Below are 19059 nucleotides of genomic sequence, written 5' to 3' on the forward strand. Positions count from 1 at the left end.
ATCACTCTTGGAAATGCGGTTTGTCTTTGTCTCTGTGGATCTTAGCTGCACGAGGGCAGGTGCCTGGTCTATTTTGTTCTAAGCCAAAGCCCCAGTGCCTAGAAGAGTACCTGCTATATAGTAGGTATTCAACAATATTTTTGAACAAAAGTATGGGTGAACATACTGAGAATGCCACAGAATTCTAGCTACAAGTTAGTTAACCCCTCTGAGGCTCAGTTTGCTTAAATGGGGATAATAGTACCCATAAAGCCATCTTCATGGGTACTATTACCCATGAATGCACCTGCTGCAAGTCTTGAGCAAGTTATCTATTTAACTTTTCTATGCCTCAGTTTCCTTCTTTTAAAGCAGAAACAATATACTTTTATTGGCTGGGCATGGTGGCTCACACCTATAATCCCAGCACTTTGGAAGGCTGAGGAGGGAGGATTATTTGAGACCAGGAGTTCCAGGCCAGCCTAGGAAACAAAGCAAGACCCCATCTCTACAGTAAACATAAATAAATAAATAAATAAGACTTACTGTTGTATGCTAATGAGGTGATTCAGGGTGGATCTCTAGGTAGTTTCAGGACTGGGGCTGGTTCTAGAAAGACCATACCTGTGATTAGAGGGTGGAAACTTTCAGCCACCCCCATTCTTTCCTTCTAGGGAAGGGAGGGGAATGGAGATTGGATTATAGTCTTTTTTTGTTTGTTTTTGAGATAGGGTCTTGCTCTGTCATCCAGGCTGGAGTGCAGTGAAGCTAACATGGCTCACTGTAGCCTTGACCTCCTGGGCTCAAACAATCCTCCCACCTCAGCCTCCCAAGTAGCTGGGACTACAGGTGTGTGCCACCACACCCTGCAGTTTACAGTGTAAACTGTAAAAAATGTTTTAAAAAACTTTTTTTTAGAGATAAGGCCTCCCTGTGCTGCCCAGGCTGGTCTTGAACTCCTGGGCTCCTGAGTGATCCTCCCTCCTTGGCCTCCCAAAGTGCTGGGATTACAGGCGTGAGCCACTGTGCCAGGCCGGCCTGGATTTAGTCTTGAACAAGGAGACCAGGAGAACTTCTGGTTGGCGAACACGTGGAAGCGCTGGGAATGGGGACACTGGAAAGGGCATGGGAGCTCCACGCACCTCCCTCTTACCTTGCCCTTTGTGTCTCTTCCATCTGGCTGTTCCTCACTTATGTCATTTATAATAAACCAGCAAGTGTAGGGGAGGTGTTTCCTGAGTTCTGTGCATCATTCTAGTGAATTGTCAAACCTGCAGAGGGTGATGTGGGAGCCCCCAGTTTTAGGCCAGTCCATTTAGAAGCACAGGTGGCTCCTGGAACTTGCGTCTGCTGTGGCACTGTCTTGTGGGACTGAGCCCTTAACTTGTACGGTCCGTGCTAGCTCTGGGAATTAGTGTCAGTATTGAACTGTTGAATATACTCAGTGATGCTGGAGAATTGGAGCACTGCCTGCTGGTGATTGGAACATACCATACACTTGGTGTTGGAAGAAAAATCTCACACATATCCCATAAGGTTGTGGTGAGGACTAAACTAGTTAGACTATGTCACGCCCTTGGAACAGGACCTGGTGCATGGGAAGCGCTCAATAAGCATTAGCTGTCCATTACTTTTACTATCTGTCAACCCTAGGACTGGGGACAGAGAAAGGAGGGTCATGAGTGAGAACAGTGTGGAGGACTTCCTGAGGGCCTACTATGTGTCCAGCTGTGTTCTGGGCTCCTTGTGGAGCACAATGAGGAGCCATGGCCTATAAATACATTCTTGTCCTAGGGAAGCAAATACTGGTGGACATCCAACACCATGCACATGTACACATGCACACACGTGCATACACACACACACACACACACTCTCTCTCTCTCCAGGTCAAGCCATGTGAAAAGGTCTCTTGGGAAGAGGGTAAGATGCCTGCAGAAGGCTTCCTGGAAGAGGGGGGGCTTGGGCTTGACCTCCAAGGGCAGCTCAGTGTAGGGAATACGGGCCTCGGTGACTGCCCCAGGAGTTCTGGCCTGGCCCTGCCACTGCAGCCTCCTGTCTGAGCACAGGCCTGGCTTCCCAGCCCCCTGTTGAGTCCAGCTGGAGGGAGGCCCCGCAGGGTTGTTTGGGAGCTCTGCAGTGGCAGCTGGGGAAAAACAAGTGCAGGTGGAGATGACCCGGCCCTGCAGGACAGCAGCTGCTGTCCTTCCCCGGCCTTCCCCTCCTCCCCGCCTGCCCCTCCCCTGCCTCTCACCCCTTCTTGCCTCTTCCTCTGCCCTACTCTCAGTGTACCCCAGGAGGAACCTGCTCACCTCTCAGGGGACCAGGACTTCCAGGCGCATCTGACTACCCCCTCCCCAGGGGTGGGCTGCACAGCACTCTGTTGGTGGGATTTGAGGGGCTGGAGGAATTATGCTGAGGGAAACAGGGAGAGCTGACCTCACTGAGGCAGGGACACAGGGGAGGATAGCAGCCACACAGCACAGACGGGAAGCCCTCACTCCAGCACAGCCTCCCGCCTCGCTCCCAGGAAGGAAACCAGCACACTGCTCCAGACCAGCGCTTCCTCACTCCCCTCCTCCCTTCCTCTCCACTTTATCAATCCTGTTTTGGCCGTTGTTTACAATGCATGTATTGATTGATCTCCCTCATATATGAGAGCAAACTACTAGAGCTCTGGCTGAAAGAAGGGTCTCTGAGTTATTCTTTGACAATCTCAAGGAAGGTTGCCCAGTTTATAGGCAGCATAAAGATGACAGACTGCTTGTCCAAAGCCCAGCTCTGGAACTAATTAGTTGTCTGACCTTGGGCATAACTTCCTCTCACCTGTAACATGGGAATGACATCATCTGCTTCTTGGGAGGGATTAGTTACTTAACACAGGCAAAGCACTTAGTGCCTGACACGTGTAAGTACTAAGTATTATTATTAGTAGTAGCGGTAGTATTTTGTAGCTCTAGTACCAGCTTGAAGGGTCTCCATTCATACAGGGTAGGTGCTTAATTTACAAAAGTTTTTTTCTTTTGAGTTAAGCATACTACTGTTAAAATGCCAGTCCTACCCAGGTGAAGGGGGTGTGCAGACCCCTCCCTTCCAACAAGAGACTGAGCCACCCTGAGATGAAGGGAAGGTGATGGAGGGTGGGAAAGGGCCAGAAATGGAGAAGCGAGAGGTCCCCAGCCCAATTTTATAATGTTTCATCTTTCCCAGAATCTTTGTTTCCAACCAGCCAAGCCCTCACCATCCCTTCTTGTCGCTCCTCTTACATGCCAACACCCCCCCAAGCCACTCCCTGTGCCCCGAGGGCTGCTCTCCCCCAGTTTCTCTGAACTTTTTCCGTATTCCATCCAAAAGTGCCTGATGTATCCAGAAGGCCCCCACTGGCATTTCCTGACTGTCTGTGGTCGGCGCTATATTTATTTGCTCTTTCACTCTGGTTTACCTATAGCTTAAAGTCTTTCCCTCATGCTTGTCTGAACTCCTCCAAAGTTGGGTCTCCCTGTGGCAGCTCACAAGGCCTCATATCCCCAGGAGTTCCCAGGCTGCCAGGACAAGAGTGGAGTGGCCTGGCCGTGGTCTCTTACCTGGGTCTCGGAGAGGTTCAGCTGGCGGGCCAGCTCAGTGCGCTCGCGGCCCACCACATACTGGCAGCGCTGGAACTCCATCTCCAGGCGGTATAGCTGCTCAGCAGTGAAGGATGTACGTGTCCGCTTGGGCCGGTCCAGGTCCAGGCCCTTAGGCAGGACAATTTCCCGAATTGTCCCTTTGGCATCTGCAGAGGCCATGAAAGGAGCCAGGTTAGTTCATTAGCTAGGGAGTTAGATCACCAGAAAGCATCTTAATAAAAGGTGATGTGATCTATCGCAGAGCTCCTCCGGCCTGGATCTGGTTGCATGACCTGTGACAAGTTGCTCACCCTCTCTGGGCCCAGATTCTTTAACCACCCAATGCAGGATATTGTATCTAATGGGTGGCTAAATGTATGTGAATAGGCCTCATTACAACTGCCAGGTCTACCACTGTGGTCTGGCAAGAAAGGACTCACTCTGTCCCAGCCAGGATTCTGGGCCTTTGCAGAGTAAGGAACAGATGGGAAAAATATGCTGGGTCCTCAAGTACATAGGGGATGATGGGTTAGAATTGAATGTGATCAATCAGGTGAGGCTTACTGGAGAGGTCAGAGCCAGGTCCTAAGCTGTGTGTGTGTGTATGTGTGTGTGTGTGTGTGTGCGCGCGCACGCGTGCATGCATGCATGAAGGAGTGTCATGCAACCACAGACCTGGGACCTGGGGTCAATGAGGAGGAGGCTAGCTGATGAGCGGTAGAGGACAGTCTGGGGAGCTGAGGTCCCTACGAGGAGCCCAAGGACAACTGCTACCATATCAGGCTGCTGGATGCCTTCCAGAGGGGGGCTGCTGCCACTCCCCATGTGCCTAGCCCTGAACAGCAGGGCCACTCCTGGGCTCTGACCAATGCCCTCCACACATAGGGCCTCCAAGATTTTGGAGCCCACCGAAGAGTGATTTGGAGCCCATGTTCCCCACACAGTCCTGATAAAGAACTTAGTAACATTTAACTACAGGGGTAGAGATGATCCATGTTTGACCCACACATACTGATGGCTTGAAATCTAGTTATTAGAACATTTTATATTACAAATTAGATTGTGGAAATATGCAGCATCACATCCTGTAGGATTTACAAAATCACTCCCTACAAATGATGTCCATGATAACGAAGCTAAACTAACAGGAATTTCCATTACTTAACATTGGCAGTGGGAAGCTTACCAACTCAAGGCCGCCCTGAGGAAGCCCAAGGAAGAAAGCAACCCTCCACAGGTGCAGGAATTCCAATACCCTCCAGGGGGCGCACGCAGTCGCAGTTTGCAACGCGGCCAGAATGGGCAGCGGCTGTTGACATTCCAGCCGTAACAAAGGCTGACAAACGTCTGCAGTACTTACTCTGGGCCAGTCACTGTTCTAAGCACTTAATTAAATTTAATTTTGTTTTGTTTATTTATTTTTTGAGACAGGGTCTCACTCTCACGCCCAGGCTGTAATGCAGTGGCGCGTCTCAGCTTACTGCAGTCTCGACCTCTCGGGTTCAATCAATCCTCCGACTTCAGCCTCCCGAGTCGCTGGGACTACAGGAGCGCACCACCACGCCCAGCTAATTTTTGTATTTTTTGTAGAGACAGGGAGCATAGGGGATTTCACCGTGTTGCCCAGGCTAGTCTGTAACTTCTGGGTTCAAGTGATCTGCCCGCCTCAGCCTCCCAAAGTGCTGGGATTACAGGTGTGAGCCATTGTGCCTGGCCTTATTTTATTTTTTAATTATTTTTTTCTTTGTTTTTAAAAAATGAGATGGTGTCTCACTCAGGCTGGTTTTGAACTCCTGGGCTCAAGTGATTCTCTTGTCTCAGCCTCCCAAAGTGCTGGGATTATAGGTGTGATCCACCACACCCCGCTGTTTTAAGCACTTTAACCTTCTCAATGTCTCCATGAATTTGGAACTATTATGATCCCCATTTTACAGACGAGGAAATGGAGTAACAAAATTTAAGTAATTTACTCAAGGTCCTACTGGCAGTGTCCAAGAAACTCTTGAAACACCATCTTTTTTTTTTTTTTTTTTGTGGAGACACACTCTGTTGCTTAGGCTGAAGTACAGTGGCACCATCTCAGCTCACCACAACCTCCGCCTCCCAGGTTCAAGTGATTCTCCTGCCTCAGCCTCCCAAGTAACTGGGACTACAGGCGTGCGCCACCATGCCTGGCTAATTTTTGTATTTTTAGTAGAGACAGGGTTTCGCTATGTTGGCCAGGCTGGCCTTGAACTCCTGACTTCATGATCTGCCCACCTTGACCTCCCAAAGTGCTGGGATTACAGGCATGAACCACTGCGCCCAGCTCCATCATTTTACTTTATGTCTACCCTCAGTTGGTAATTCTTTTTTTTTTGAGACGAGTCTTGCTTTGTTGCCCAGGCTGGAGTGCAGTGGCGCAATTTCGGCTCACTGCAAGCTCTGCCTCCTGGGTTAACACCATTCTCCTGCCTCAGCCTCCCAAGTAGCTGGGACTACAGGCGCCCACCACCACGCCTGGCTAATTTTTTGTATTTTTAGTAAAGATGGAGTTTCACCATGTTAGCCAGGATAGTCTCCATCACCTGACCTCGTGATCTGCCCACCTTGGCCATCCAAAGTGCTGGGATTACAGGCGTGAGCCACCGCGCCCGGCCCTCAGTTGATAATTCTTAATAATTCAATTAATAGGTTGAAATGAAGAGGACCTGGTCATGAGTAAAAATGGAATCTTCTGGATGGGTTCATCGCTCCCCTGGAGAACATAATGGAAAGAGCTGTATTTGGGATGTGCTGTCTGGCAGGGGGCTCCTTGTGATCCACAGGGACTGTGGGACCTACCTTGAGAATCCCTGCTCTAGAGGGTTACCCTGAGCCCCTCCCTCCAAGTGTCCCACCCCAGGAGACTGACTCTTTCTGGGTCCTGCCAGTGCAAATTGACACTCCCCTTCCAGGGTACGCTCTGGCTCCTGGCTCAAGAGCCCTGGCTCAGATCTCACAGGTTCTCAAGCACCGTCCTGTTCATAGTCAGCCTCAGGGAAAAGGTGAGCCAGGGTGGAGGATGTGTCACTGCTCAGAGGTGGCCTCCCTCCCCATCCCAGGCCAGGTCCTGCCAAGCTGCTGGGCAGAGCCTATCAAAAGGATGTGTTCTAGAAACTACAGGCCTCTTAGGACAACTCAAGCTCCCCAGCTCCAATTCTGTTCACATTCCAAAAAGATAGAGTAATATGTGTGACCCCACTGTGACTGGATCAGTCTCCTTTGCTCAGGTTCCATAATTTCCAATTGTGAGAGGAGACTCAGAACTTTGTCGCAACACTCCCAAGTGAATCCATCTCAAAGGCACTGATTTTATCAAACATGTTTTGTGGGGTATGAATAGGAGGAAGGGTGCTGTTACAGCTGCTGTCTTACCCTCCCCTTAATAAGCCTCCTCAAGCCCACCCTGTAGCATCTGATCCTGAGTCCCTAAACATGAGATCAAACCATCCCTCCCTCTTTATACAAGACCTAAAAGGGGGATTGCCACCTCAGGGAGCAGCCAAGTGCAACTGTCTCCCTCAGGGTCAGGGAGGCATGAACCAGATGAGAAAGGCAACCTCAGACTTGCCACCAAATATTAAAACATGCCATACAAATAAGCACATGAAAAATGTTCAACATTGCTGGCCATCAGGGAAAGGCAAATTAAAGCCGCAATAAGAAACAACTATCAGAACAGCGAAAAGAAAAAATACTGAGAGTGGAAAAGCTGGTGAGGATGCGCGGAAGCTGGATCTCTCTTACATTGCTGGTGGGAATGGAAAATGGTACTACTAGCCAGGCAGTTTCTTAAAGAGTTAAAAATATACTTACCCTACAACCCAGAATAAATGCCCAGAATAAATGGCCATTTATTCTAGAGAAATGAAATATTTGTTTTTGTTTTATTTATTTATTTATTTATTTATTTATTTATTTGGAGATAGAGTCTTGCTCTATCCCCCAGGCTGGAGTGCAGTGGTGCAATCTCAGCTCACTGCAACCTCCACCTCCCAGGTTCAAACGATTCTCATGTCTCAGCCTCCTGAGTAGCTGGGGTTACAGGCACCTGCCACCATGTGCGGCTGATTTTTTTTTTTTTGAGACAGAGTTTCACTCTTGTTGCCCAGGCTGGAGTGCAATGGCACGATCTCGGCTCACTGCAACCTCCGCCTTCTGGTTTCAAGTGATTTTCCTGCCTCAGCCTCCTGAGTAGCTGGGATTACAGGCGCCTGCCACCACACCCAGCTAATTGTTGTATTTTTAGTAGAGATGGGGTTTCACCATGTTGGCCAGGCTGGTCTCGAACTCCTGACCTCAGGTGATCCACCTGCCTGGGCCTCCCAAACTGTTGGGATTACAGGCATAAGCTGTAATCCCATTTCAGCCCAGCTGAAATCTTATGTTCACACAAAAACCTGTAAACAAATGATCATAGCAGCTTTATTTGTAATAGCCCCCTAATGGAAACAAATCAGATGTCCTTCAATGGGTGAATGGTTAAACAAACTGTGGTGTAACTGTACTCTGGGATACTACTTAGGAAAAAAACGAATAACGATTGATACACACAACAATGTACACAGGAAATTATACTGAGGGGAAAAAACAGTTCCCAAAATTATACACTACATGATTCCATTTATTTAATATAAAAGTAACAAAATTATAGAGGTGGAGACCAGATCAGTGGTTGCCAGGATTTGGGGATGGAGGAAGGACCTGGCCATCAATGAGTAGTAAGAGGAAGTTCCTTTGTGGTGACACCACAGTACTGTATCATGGCTGTGGTGGTGGTGACATGGATCTATAAATGTAATAAAATGTCATAGAACTATATAGAAAAACCAAAAAAACAGTGCAAGGGAAAACAGGTGAAGTCTGAGGAAGGTCTGTAGTCTAGTTAATTATATTGTATCAATGTCAATTTTCTGGTTTTGATAATGTACTATAGGTTTGTAAAATGCCATCTACAGAGAAGCTAGGTGATGGATACACAGGACCTCTCTGTACTATTTTTATAACTCCTTGTGAGTCTATAATTATTTCAAAGTAAAAAGTTGACAACAAAAGCATGCCACAAAGCTAGAGCGATGTGTTGTCACAGAAATTGACAAATCCATTAGTAGAAAAAACACAATAGTGTCTCTGTATTCCACTTATGGTTTGTAAGATGATTTAAAATTGTACATAAATAGGCATATGTCATTTCAAAAGTTAGGCATTTATTTTAATGTTTACTAGAAAAAAATTTAAACCTATAATTTTATAAGCTTAGGGTGAGGCTAAAGTAGAAATTAATCTTAAAATGCATTATGCTAAAATATTAAGAAAATAAATGGAATATGAATATAACAAATGAAGATGGGACTGAAATGACTGCATATGGGGAAACAATAGCATGGAAAGTACAAGATAAGGGGATATTAGACACATGTATCTATAGTCATAGAGTTTACCATAAAAGGGCATTCGACATGGGAAAAGAGTGATTTCGTCAATAAGTCACGTTAAGCAGATTGGTGAGCATAAATTGTACGTTCGGAATAAAATTAAGTTAAATTCCTATCTCGCTCCATAAATAACAACACATTTCAAGTGGATTAAAGAGCAAATCATAGATGATAAAATTATAAGGGCATTACAAAAAAATATAGGAGGATGTTTTTAGAATGCTAGGCTTGGGATGAAATTTCTAAGCAAGCTACAAAACTGGAGGCTGTAGGCTAGGCGTGGTGGCTCATGCCTGTAATCCCAGCACTTTGGGAGGCTGAGGCAGGTGGATCACCTGAGGTCAGGAGTTCAAGACCAGCCTGGCCAACGTGGCGAAACTCCATCTCTACTAAAAAGTACAAAAATTAACTGGATGTGGTGGCAGGTATCTGTAATCCCAGCTACTTGGGAGGCTGAGGCAGGGAAGGGGAGGTTGCAGTGAGCTGAGATTGTGCCATTGCACTCCAGCCTGTGAGACAGAGCAAGACTCGGTCTCAAAAAAACAAAAAACAAACAGCAAAAAAACTGGAGGCTGTAAGGGAAACACAAAGGATGTATTTGACTATATTAAAGCTAAAAACTTGGATGACAAAAGCACAAAAATCAAGGTAAAGTACAAGAAACAGATTTGAAAAAAAAAATACATTTAAGAGTCAAAGAGGCTGCTTGTGGTAACTCATGCCTGTAACCCCAGCACTTTGGGAGGCCGAGGTGGGCAGATCACTTGAGGCCAGGCATTGGAGACCAGCCTGGGCAACATGGTGAAACCTCTTCTCTACTAAAAATACAAAACTTAGCTGGGCGTGGTGGCGTGCGCCTCTAATCCCAGCTACTCAGGAGGCTGAGGCATGAGAATCGCTTGAACCTGGGAAGTAGAGGTTGCGGTGAGCAGAGATCGCACCACTGCACTCCAGCCTGGCGATACTGTGAGACTCTGTCTCAAAAAAAAAAAAAAAAAATTAAAGTAAATAGCCTGATAAAATAAATGGTCAAGTAATTTATCTGGGTCGTTCACAGAAAAAGACAGCTAAATGGCCAATAAACATATGAAAGGATAAGCATAGCTTTATAGTAATCAATATAATACAAGTTCCAGCAACAATGGAAAGCTCTTTATATCCCATAAGGTTGAAAGGACGTTAACAGGTGATTAAAAACAATGATGACAATTAATAACAATCGTGCACTGTAGGGAAATCTACACTCCTATACGATATTAATAGAACCATAATTGAGTCCATCTTTTAAGGCTGCATTTATCAAAATTAAAGATGCACATAACTTTTGCTCCAATTAGTTTATTTTATTTATTTTTTTGAGATAGATTCTCACTCTGTTGCCCAGGCTGGAGGGCAGTGGTGCGATATCAGCTCACTGCAACCTCCGCCTCCCGAGTTCAAGTGATTCTCCTGCCTCAGCCTCCCAAGTAGCTGGGATTACAGTGCCCATCACCACGCCCCCTAATTTTTGTAATTTTTTAGTGGGAACAGGGTTTCACCATGTTGTCCAGGCTGGTCTCAAACTCTTGACCTCAAGTGATCCACCCACCTCGGCCTCCCAAAATGCTGGGATTACAGGCATGAGCCACTGCTCCTGGCCTGATTTTATTTTCGTTGGTATTTGTCCTAGAGAAACACAGGCTCAGGTGCTCCAAAGTATATACAACAATGATGTGTGTTGCTGCACTGCTCAAAACACCAAAAACTTGAAAGCATCCTCAATATTTTCCACAAGATAAATGGCTGAACAGATAGTGGTACATGCGTATTATAAAATACCATGTAATAATTGAAAAGAATGAGGCAATAAGCTATGTGAACAGACATTAGTGTATGAAAGTAAGTTACAGAATAACATGTGTAGTTTAATCTCATTTACGTAGATTAAAACAACTGAATATATTCAACCATTCAACATGTATTTAATAAGCCCTTATGTGTCAAATATTATTCTAGGGCCTGGGGATACAGAAATGAGCGAAAGAGAAAAGCACTTGTTCCCATAAACCTTGTACTGGGGAGGGAGACAGATAATAAATGTAAAGTTATTTATTTATTTATTTATTTATTTATTTTGAGTCGGAGTCTCGCTCTGTCACCCAGGCTGGAGTGCAGTGACGTGATCTCAGCTCACGGCAACCTCTGCCTCCTGGGTTCGAACGATTCTCCCGCCTCCACCTCCTGAGTAGTTGAGATTACAGGCACCCACCACCATGCCCACTAATTTTTGTATTTTTAGTAGAGGCAGGGTTTCACCATGTTGGCCAGACTGGTCTCAAAAGGCTCAAGTGATCCCCCCTGCCTCAGCCTCCCAAAGTGCTGGGATTACAGGCATAAGCCACTGCACCTGGCCTTCAAGCAATTTATTTCTAAAAAAAATAAATTTTAAAAATATGTAAGGCAATGATGAGTGCTGGGAAGGCAATAAAATAAGATAAGGGGATATTACCATCCCTGCCCTAAATAACAAAACCCAATAACCAGAGAGTGTGTGTGTGTTGCCACACCCTTTCTACTGTGATGGTCTCGGAAGCAGGAGTGAAGAAGCTTTACCAGCCTGGGTTTCTGAGTATCAAGATGAGCTCCTGTCCGCTTGTGATGGACTTATGTGAGTGATAAATGCATTTGTGTTTTGTTAAGCCTCTAAAATTTGGGGTTGTCTCTGCAGCAAAATATAGCCTATCTTACAAAAGTAGTCCTCTTTTTTTGAATTGCTCCTTTTCTGGGAGGAGTTTGGGAGGAGCATCAGGAAAGAGGAACAGCTTTCATTCCAGGGCTTCCTTGCAGGTAGGCACTTATTAGGGTGAAATGGAATGAGTCTTGCATTTTGCTACCCCTCAAGTCTCCTCAAAGAGCAGTGAGCTCTGGGGGTATGTGAGAGGGTGAATTCTGCCCAAGAGTCTTTGCTTGGGAGAGGTGGGGACCCCTGGCCTGATAGTAGTTAGCTTATGCTTCTGACCTCCGGTGCCCCTCTGGCACCTCTCCCAGTAGACACTGGCTCCCCCACCTCCAAAGCCCTATCTCACTTCCTTTCCTACCTAGAACCAGGTAGTCTCTTTGCACAATAAGCTGATCATGTGCTGACTTCTTTTCTGAAACGGAGTCTCGCTCTGTCACCCAGGCTGGAGTGCAACGGTGTGATCTCGGCTCACTGCAACCTCCGCCTCCCGGGTTCAAGCGATTCTCCTCCCTCAGCCTCCTGAGTAGCTGGGATTACAGGCGCCCACCACCGCACCTGGCTAATTTTTGTATTTTTAGTAGAGATGGGGTTTCGCCATGTTGGCCAGGCTGGTTTCAAGCTCCTGACCTCAAGTGATCTGCCCGCCTCGGCCTCCCAAAGTGCTGGGATTACAGGCATGAGCCACCATGCCTGGCCAATAATATGCTGACTTTTAAGTGTGCAAGGCCCTTCCTGCCCCCACCTACAAATATAATGTGATTGCTATAAAAATTCCTTATGGAAAATTCATTCTCAAGTTTATTGGGAACATTGAAAATGCAAGAATAGTCAATAAAAAAAGTTAAACAATAGTAGTGAATGCTTGCATTACCATACAGCAAATATATTACAAATCTACAGCAACTAAAATGGTATAATGCTACACAAGAGTTATGAAGCAAATTCATGTGTCTATGTGGATCTGGTATGTTAGGAAGACAGTATTTTGAATTAGTTGGAGGAAAAACAGGGTTATTAGAGACATAGCTTTTGAACAATTAGTTCATTACTTGGAATAAAGCTATTTATCTCACACCGTGTGCAAAAATAAACACAAATTTAAATGTAAATAAAGCTCTAAAAATTGAAGAACGAATATAAAATAACTTTCTAAAAAGGAAAATAAATGACATATTTGAGTACCTAAAAATAAACGCTTCTGCAGGGTAAGAGACAGTTAAAACACAAATGAAGATGGGGAGAAAATATTCATAATGAATTCTTAACAGAGTCCTAATGTCTGGTATACACACAGCCTCTGTAAACCAGTGAGTAAAGTCAAGCTGTCCAGTGGGAAACCGAACAAATTATTCAGAGAAGAAGAAATACATGTGGTTAATAAATATGAAACAATACTCGGGCTAGAGGAATCAGAAAAATGAAAGTTATAACAGCAATGAGATAGCCCTTTTTTTTTTGAGATGCCATATTTTATCTATCAGACTTGGAAAACTGTACTGGCAAGGCTGAGCAGAATTAGGTTCTCTCAAGTTCTGTCAGAAAGAACATAAATTGATATAATGTATGGTTTTTGAAGAGAAATAATGCCTAGCTAAACTTAAAATGCGCAGTTCCTTTGTCCCAGAATTTTTATAGAGCTTTCTATCACACAGAAAGTTTGGCGTAGTTGATAAATACAGACCCACTGTTTGTAGCATAGTTTGCAAGAGGGAAAAAATGGGAAAAAGCTGAAGGTTTATCAATAGGAAAATTGTCAATAAAATCACAGTCTAGTAATAACTTTGGCTATATGTAGACATTAACAAGAATGAGACACATAACCTGGATGGGTGTTTATTGTACACTACTAAGTGAAATGGCAAGTGTGCATAAACCCATTTTTATATTAAAAAAACAGTAAAAGTAAACTCTTTCTGTGTGTGTGTCTGTGTTTTTGTAACCACATAGGAACAAGTCTGGCAAAAGAAGCACCTCACTCTTCTCTTGCCTCTGAGGAGTGGAAACTGATCAGGGAGGAAAGATTCGACTCATTTTTTGTCTTTCTTTATTATTTCTTTTGGTGAAAAGACTAGGTAATAAAATTTTTTTGGTAATAAACATTTTAATATGTTTGTGTAGGCATATATAATGTTTTAAATGCTGGATGAAGATTTTTCTAACTAGGAGCTAGAATCTAGAAGCCCAAAAAGAAACAACCATTAAATGTGGTTAGAGTTTAAATTTCAGTTTAGAAAAAAAAAAAAAAAAATCCCACAAAGAAAGTTTTTTGTTGCTGTTTTTTGTTTTTTTTTTTTTTTTAGAAAGTGACCTGGGAGTTGTTTGCAATACATGTCACAGAAAAAGGGCTCATTTCCTTACTAGGTAAGTAGCACTTACAAAGATGAGAAAACAATTAGTGATCCAATAGAGAAATGACTAAATATATGAATAATTCACAGAAGAGAATATTAAAATGAAGAATAACTACATAAAAACATGCTTAACCTCACTAGCAATTTAAACTACTAATAAAATGAGATTATTCTGTCACTTGAAAAGATTTCACTCTAAAAAATTAAGTATATCCTGAGTTGGGAGGACATAGAGAAATGGTACTTTTATACAAGATGGCTAACAGTATAAATCAATATAAGATTTTTGGCATAAAATTTGGAAATACTATAATAACTTTAAATGTATATCCTTGGATTTTAAAAGTTTGCTTCTAGGAATTTATCGTGTAATTATAGTCATACCATGTATATGTAAAATGATTCTTGTTACTTTAAACAGTTTATTACAACAAATTTCAAACATTTACAAAATCAGGGAGAGCAGTACAATGAGCTCCGATATACCTATCCCCCAATTTCAACTATTAGAAACTCAGAAATAATCTTATTTCTTCCATTCTGCTGTAATTATTAGCAAATTCTAGAAGTCATAACATTTCACTTATGAGTATTTCAACATGTATCTCTAAAAAAGGGGGACTCTTAAAAAAGTCACCTACAATACTATTATCACAATAAAAATTAACAATTATTCCTTAATATAATAAAATATCCCACCTGGTTTTACATGTTCCAAATTGTCTCATAAATAAGATTTTAAAAAAACCATTTGTTCAAGGGAGCACTCATTCTATGGTATAAATGAGGTGTTGCCTGGGATAAAAAGATAAGAATAATTAAAAATAAAACAAACCATTTGTTCAAATTAGGATACAAAGATGTTCACTACAGCATTGTTTGTAATAATGAAAAAATACAACCGACCTAAATATCCATTAATAGAGGGCCAGTTAAATAAGTTACATGATATCTTCATAACGGAATCCTATGTAGTGGTTAAAAAGAATGAGGGAGTTCTAGAAAGAAAGATTTCCACAAATATTCTTTTACTCTACTTGCAAGCTAAGGCAATTTGTTTAATTTAAAAAAAAGCCATTGCAAAAAAATCCGATTTTTGTAATATATAACTTACATATTTATATTTTTCAATTACTAGGTAAAGTTTGGAAGGTAAATCTTAAGAGTGGAAATATATCATGTAAGGGAAATTAGAAACTTAAATTTTACTTGTCATAGCAATATAGTATGGATTGCTTTTGTAATTAAAAAGATATTTTATGAGAGGCCCAGGTGGGAGGATTGCTTGAGGCCAAGAGTTTGAGACTGGCCTCCTCAATATGGTGAAACCCTGTCTCTGCTAAAAAAAATTAAAAATAAAAAATTAAAGAAAATAAATAAAAAATTAAAGCTAGGCCAGCATTGTGGGGAGTGCCTGTAGTCTCAGCTACTCCAGAGGCTGAGGTGGGGGGACTGCTTGAGGCCAGGAGTTCAAGGTTACAGTGCGCTATTGTTGGGCCACTGCACTCCAGCCTGGGTGACAGAGTGAGCCGTTGTCTCTAAAAAATAAAATATAATGACATAATAAAAATAAAAAGATATTTTATACTTCTGAAAACAAAAGACCATCCTAAACAAAATCAAAGGATAAATTGTAAACTAAAATGTTGCAACACATATTGAAAGCAATACATAGAGTTTCTACAAATCAATAAGGAAACAGTATATTTGCAAATTAAACTGGTCAAAGGAAATGAATCAATAGATAGAAGAAATACAACTGGCTAATGAATATGAAGATTGACAAAGATGAAATGATACAAAATGTCCAATGTGGGGACAGGGCAAAGGGGTGGGCATAAGTAACTAAACTTCTCCTGCAGAATAACTTGACTGTATTTATCAAGATGTAAAATGTGAACTGTGCTGGCAAATTTTGGAGAAACAACCACTTTCAGACATCGCTGGTGGCAGTGTAAATTGCTACCATCTTACAGAGGATAAACAATTTGGCATTATCTTGCAAATTTCAAACACAGATACCATTTGACCCAGTAATTCACTTTTAGGAACTTCTCTGACAGATATATTAACACATGTGGAAATGACCAAGACACAAATTTATTTATTTCAGGATTACATATAATAGCAACAGATAAGAAAATAACCAAATGTCCACAAATAGGGTACTGGTTATATGATATACATTATGATCCACCTAGTCTACTTAAATGGAATATTATGCATCTATAAAAAAAAAACAAAAAGTTATTTACACCCCAAGATATATTGGAAGAAAAACATTATATAACTGCACTGATTTCCATAGGCGTAAACATTATCTGGAAGGACATATTAGAAAGTCCTTGAACCAGGTGGGAAGTGAGCGATGGGGACAGGGATGGGAGAGGTTTTTCACCGGATACTTTTTAAAAAGTGCAGTGGCTCCCACCTGTAATCCCAGCTATGTGAGCGTTTGAGTCCAGCTTAAACCCAAAATAGTGAGACCCCCGTCTCCTGATGTCTGAAAAAAAAGATGTTTTGATGAATTAATTATCTATTTTACAATTACCTATTACAGTAAATGAAATATATTTAAATTGTGTGTGTAAATCTTTTGAAGCAGTAATTACACTGCTAGAAACTTATCCCACAGAAACAGTCAAAGGTCGAGAAGACCCCTGCCTTCGGAGCTTACTTCACAGTGTTTATATTAAGGAAAAACAATCCCAAGGTCCCTCCAGTCTTTAGGGGAATTAGGCTTTCCCCAACTAAAGGAATATTTAATTCTACAGTCAAGGGACAGCAAGAACTAGTTCAGCAGAAAAGATGATCACTGCAGATTAAAATTTTTTTGAAATGGTAAATTGCAAAACAGCCTATGAAATATAGTTCTGCTTTTATTTATTTGTTCGTATATAAGAGCGTGGAAAAATCGCCTGGAAGGGCTCGCCCAGAATTGAAAACAATGGCTGTTCCTGAGATCCTTCTTTGCTTCCGGTTTTTAAAAAAATCGAGCTCGTATTACTTTTTGAATTTAAATCCGCTATTTACCTGTCTACATTGTAAGCGTGACCCTGCCGGAGGCTGTGCCTCGTAGAGTGTCCTTTGCCCGGCCCTGACTCCCGCAGCTCCGCGGGTGGACGCGGTGGGCTGCCAAGTAGTGGGGAATGGAAGGAGGGACAGGGGCTCTGAAAGTCAATGTCTCCAGCAAGACGCTAAAGAAACAGTGGCGTCAACTGCGCGGTTATTTTTGGCTCCAGCCGTGGGCTGCAGCCGTGTGAGCTGGCAGGGGCAGAGGCACAGATTTATCCAGTTATTTCTGTCAACCTTCTGGCTGGCTTTGCCCGTGGAACCTCACACCCGGCAGCCGCCGAAAGCCAGGAGACTCACCATTGACTTTATGAGTCGCCCAGCGCTTCCCAAGACCTCCGCTCCAGCCTGGGCCAGCCTCTAAGCCGCCACATATGTGAAGGTTTCCAGGTTTTGTAATTCAGTGCTTCCCAAAGCTGCGGATTGCAGAAACAAAATTCCAAAACCATGGGATTGTCAACTTCATGTTTTAACAATTATTCTATGTTCTGCCATGATCACTGTTTCAAATAAGAAGGACATTGCAACGTCAAAAAATAAGATAATATTAGAACACACGTTCTTCCGGGAGAAGGCGTTGGCCGCCTAATACCTACAGAATTATGCCATGTTGATGAAATTTGTCTCGTTTAAGTTATTCGAGAAGTATTTACTGAGTGCCTACTGTGCACTAAAAGCATCCGGGAAGATCGCCTGGATTTGGTGGGCACAGTGACCACCCTCCTACGTGGTCTTTGCCTGGCTTCAAGGGAACCCGGCTGGGGGAGACCGCCCCCTCGACTTCAGCGGGGAAGTCTCTACCCACCTGTTCCTGGCCTGGCTGTGGGAGCTGGGCAGAAACAGCTTACATTTATGGGAAGCTGCATGCCGGCAGCTTCAGCCAGGATCAGTCTGGCACAAAGTGGGTACGCATTAATGTTTGTGGAATAAGTTAAAGAACAAGAAACGCGCGGTAGCTCAGTCCTGTAATCCAGCACTTTGGGAGGTCGAGGAGGGAGGATCGCTTGAGCCCAGAGGTTCAAGGTTGCAGTGAACTATGATTGCACCCTTGCACTCTAGTCTGGGAATGCTCTGGGCAACAGAGCAACCACTCTATCTAAAAAAAAAAAAAAAGAAAAGAAAAAGAAAAGAAAAAAAAGAAGAACAAAAGATGTTAAGGCCACAGGGGAGATGGTTCAAGGAGGGCCCTGAGCCTTTACAAGCCCAAGCCCCCACCAGGACCTTATAGCACACTCCTCCAGTCTTGCACTCACCCTGACTTTCCAGGTGCATTCACCCTGCCTCTGTAGGCCACATCCAAGCCTGGGGCTGCTACCTCTTTCTGTAGCGCTGGATGTCCGCAGTCAGCATCCACCAACAGTGGGAGAACCCAGGACACTGAAACCCCCAACCGCCTTCCCGGATGAGCTGAGTTGGGCGTATGAGGAATGAACCAGGCTCCTAGACCTGTCTCGCCCCAGGGATTGGTGGGCAGGCCCATGCAGCCTTGGTGTCCTCTATCAGAGTATCTTGAACTGGGGTACAGAATCTGCAGATGCACAGCCAGGTAACCGGCTACTGGCTCTCCAAGGGTAGTCAGGTCTAGCATTACTTGTGATTTTATATTAAGCAAAGAGCAAATAGGCAAAATTCATATGCTCCACCTCCCACCATTAAAATAGAAATCAAAGAAATGTAGCCAACAAGAAGGGAGCCTGCAGCCAAGGGGTAATTGGGGAAATGGCACCCAGGCCAACATGATGCATAGACACCCTCTCTCCTTACAGGTGGTGCGCAAAAGAGGAAGACTTGAGCCCGGTGGCTTTGACTGACTGCGGGTGCGTGCCACTGTCGTCTCCTCCCTTTCCTGTAGCCCCAGGTACCCACTCCTTGTCTGG

General features: G+C 43.7%; 1 protein-coding gene across 1 annotated transcript in view; it reads right to left on the minus strand.

Moving 5' to 3' along the window:
- The window catches only part of VAX2 (ventral anterior homeobox 2), a 32777-nt gene that overhangs the window by 8530 nt on the left and 5188 nt on the right, over positions 1 to 19059 (minus strand). Inside the window, exon 2 of the mRNA XM_002811908.5 lies at positions 3564 to 3751. Within this exon, the coding sequence (XP_002811954.2) occupies positions 3564 to 3751 (188 nt within the window). The remainder of the gene's footprint in view (positions 1 to 3563; positions 3752 to 19059) is intronic.

The sequence above is a fragment of the Pongo abelii genome, chromosome 12, assembly GCF_028885655.2.
Source record: "Pongo abelii isolate AG06213 chromosome 12, NHGRI_mPonAbe1-v2.0_pri, whole genome shotgun sequence".
Classification (NCBI taxonomy): domain Eukaryota; kingdom Metazoa; phylum Chordata; class Mammalia; order Primates; family Hominidae; genus Pongo; species Pongo abelii.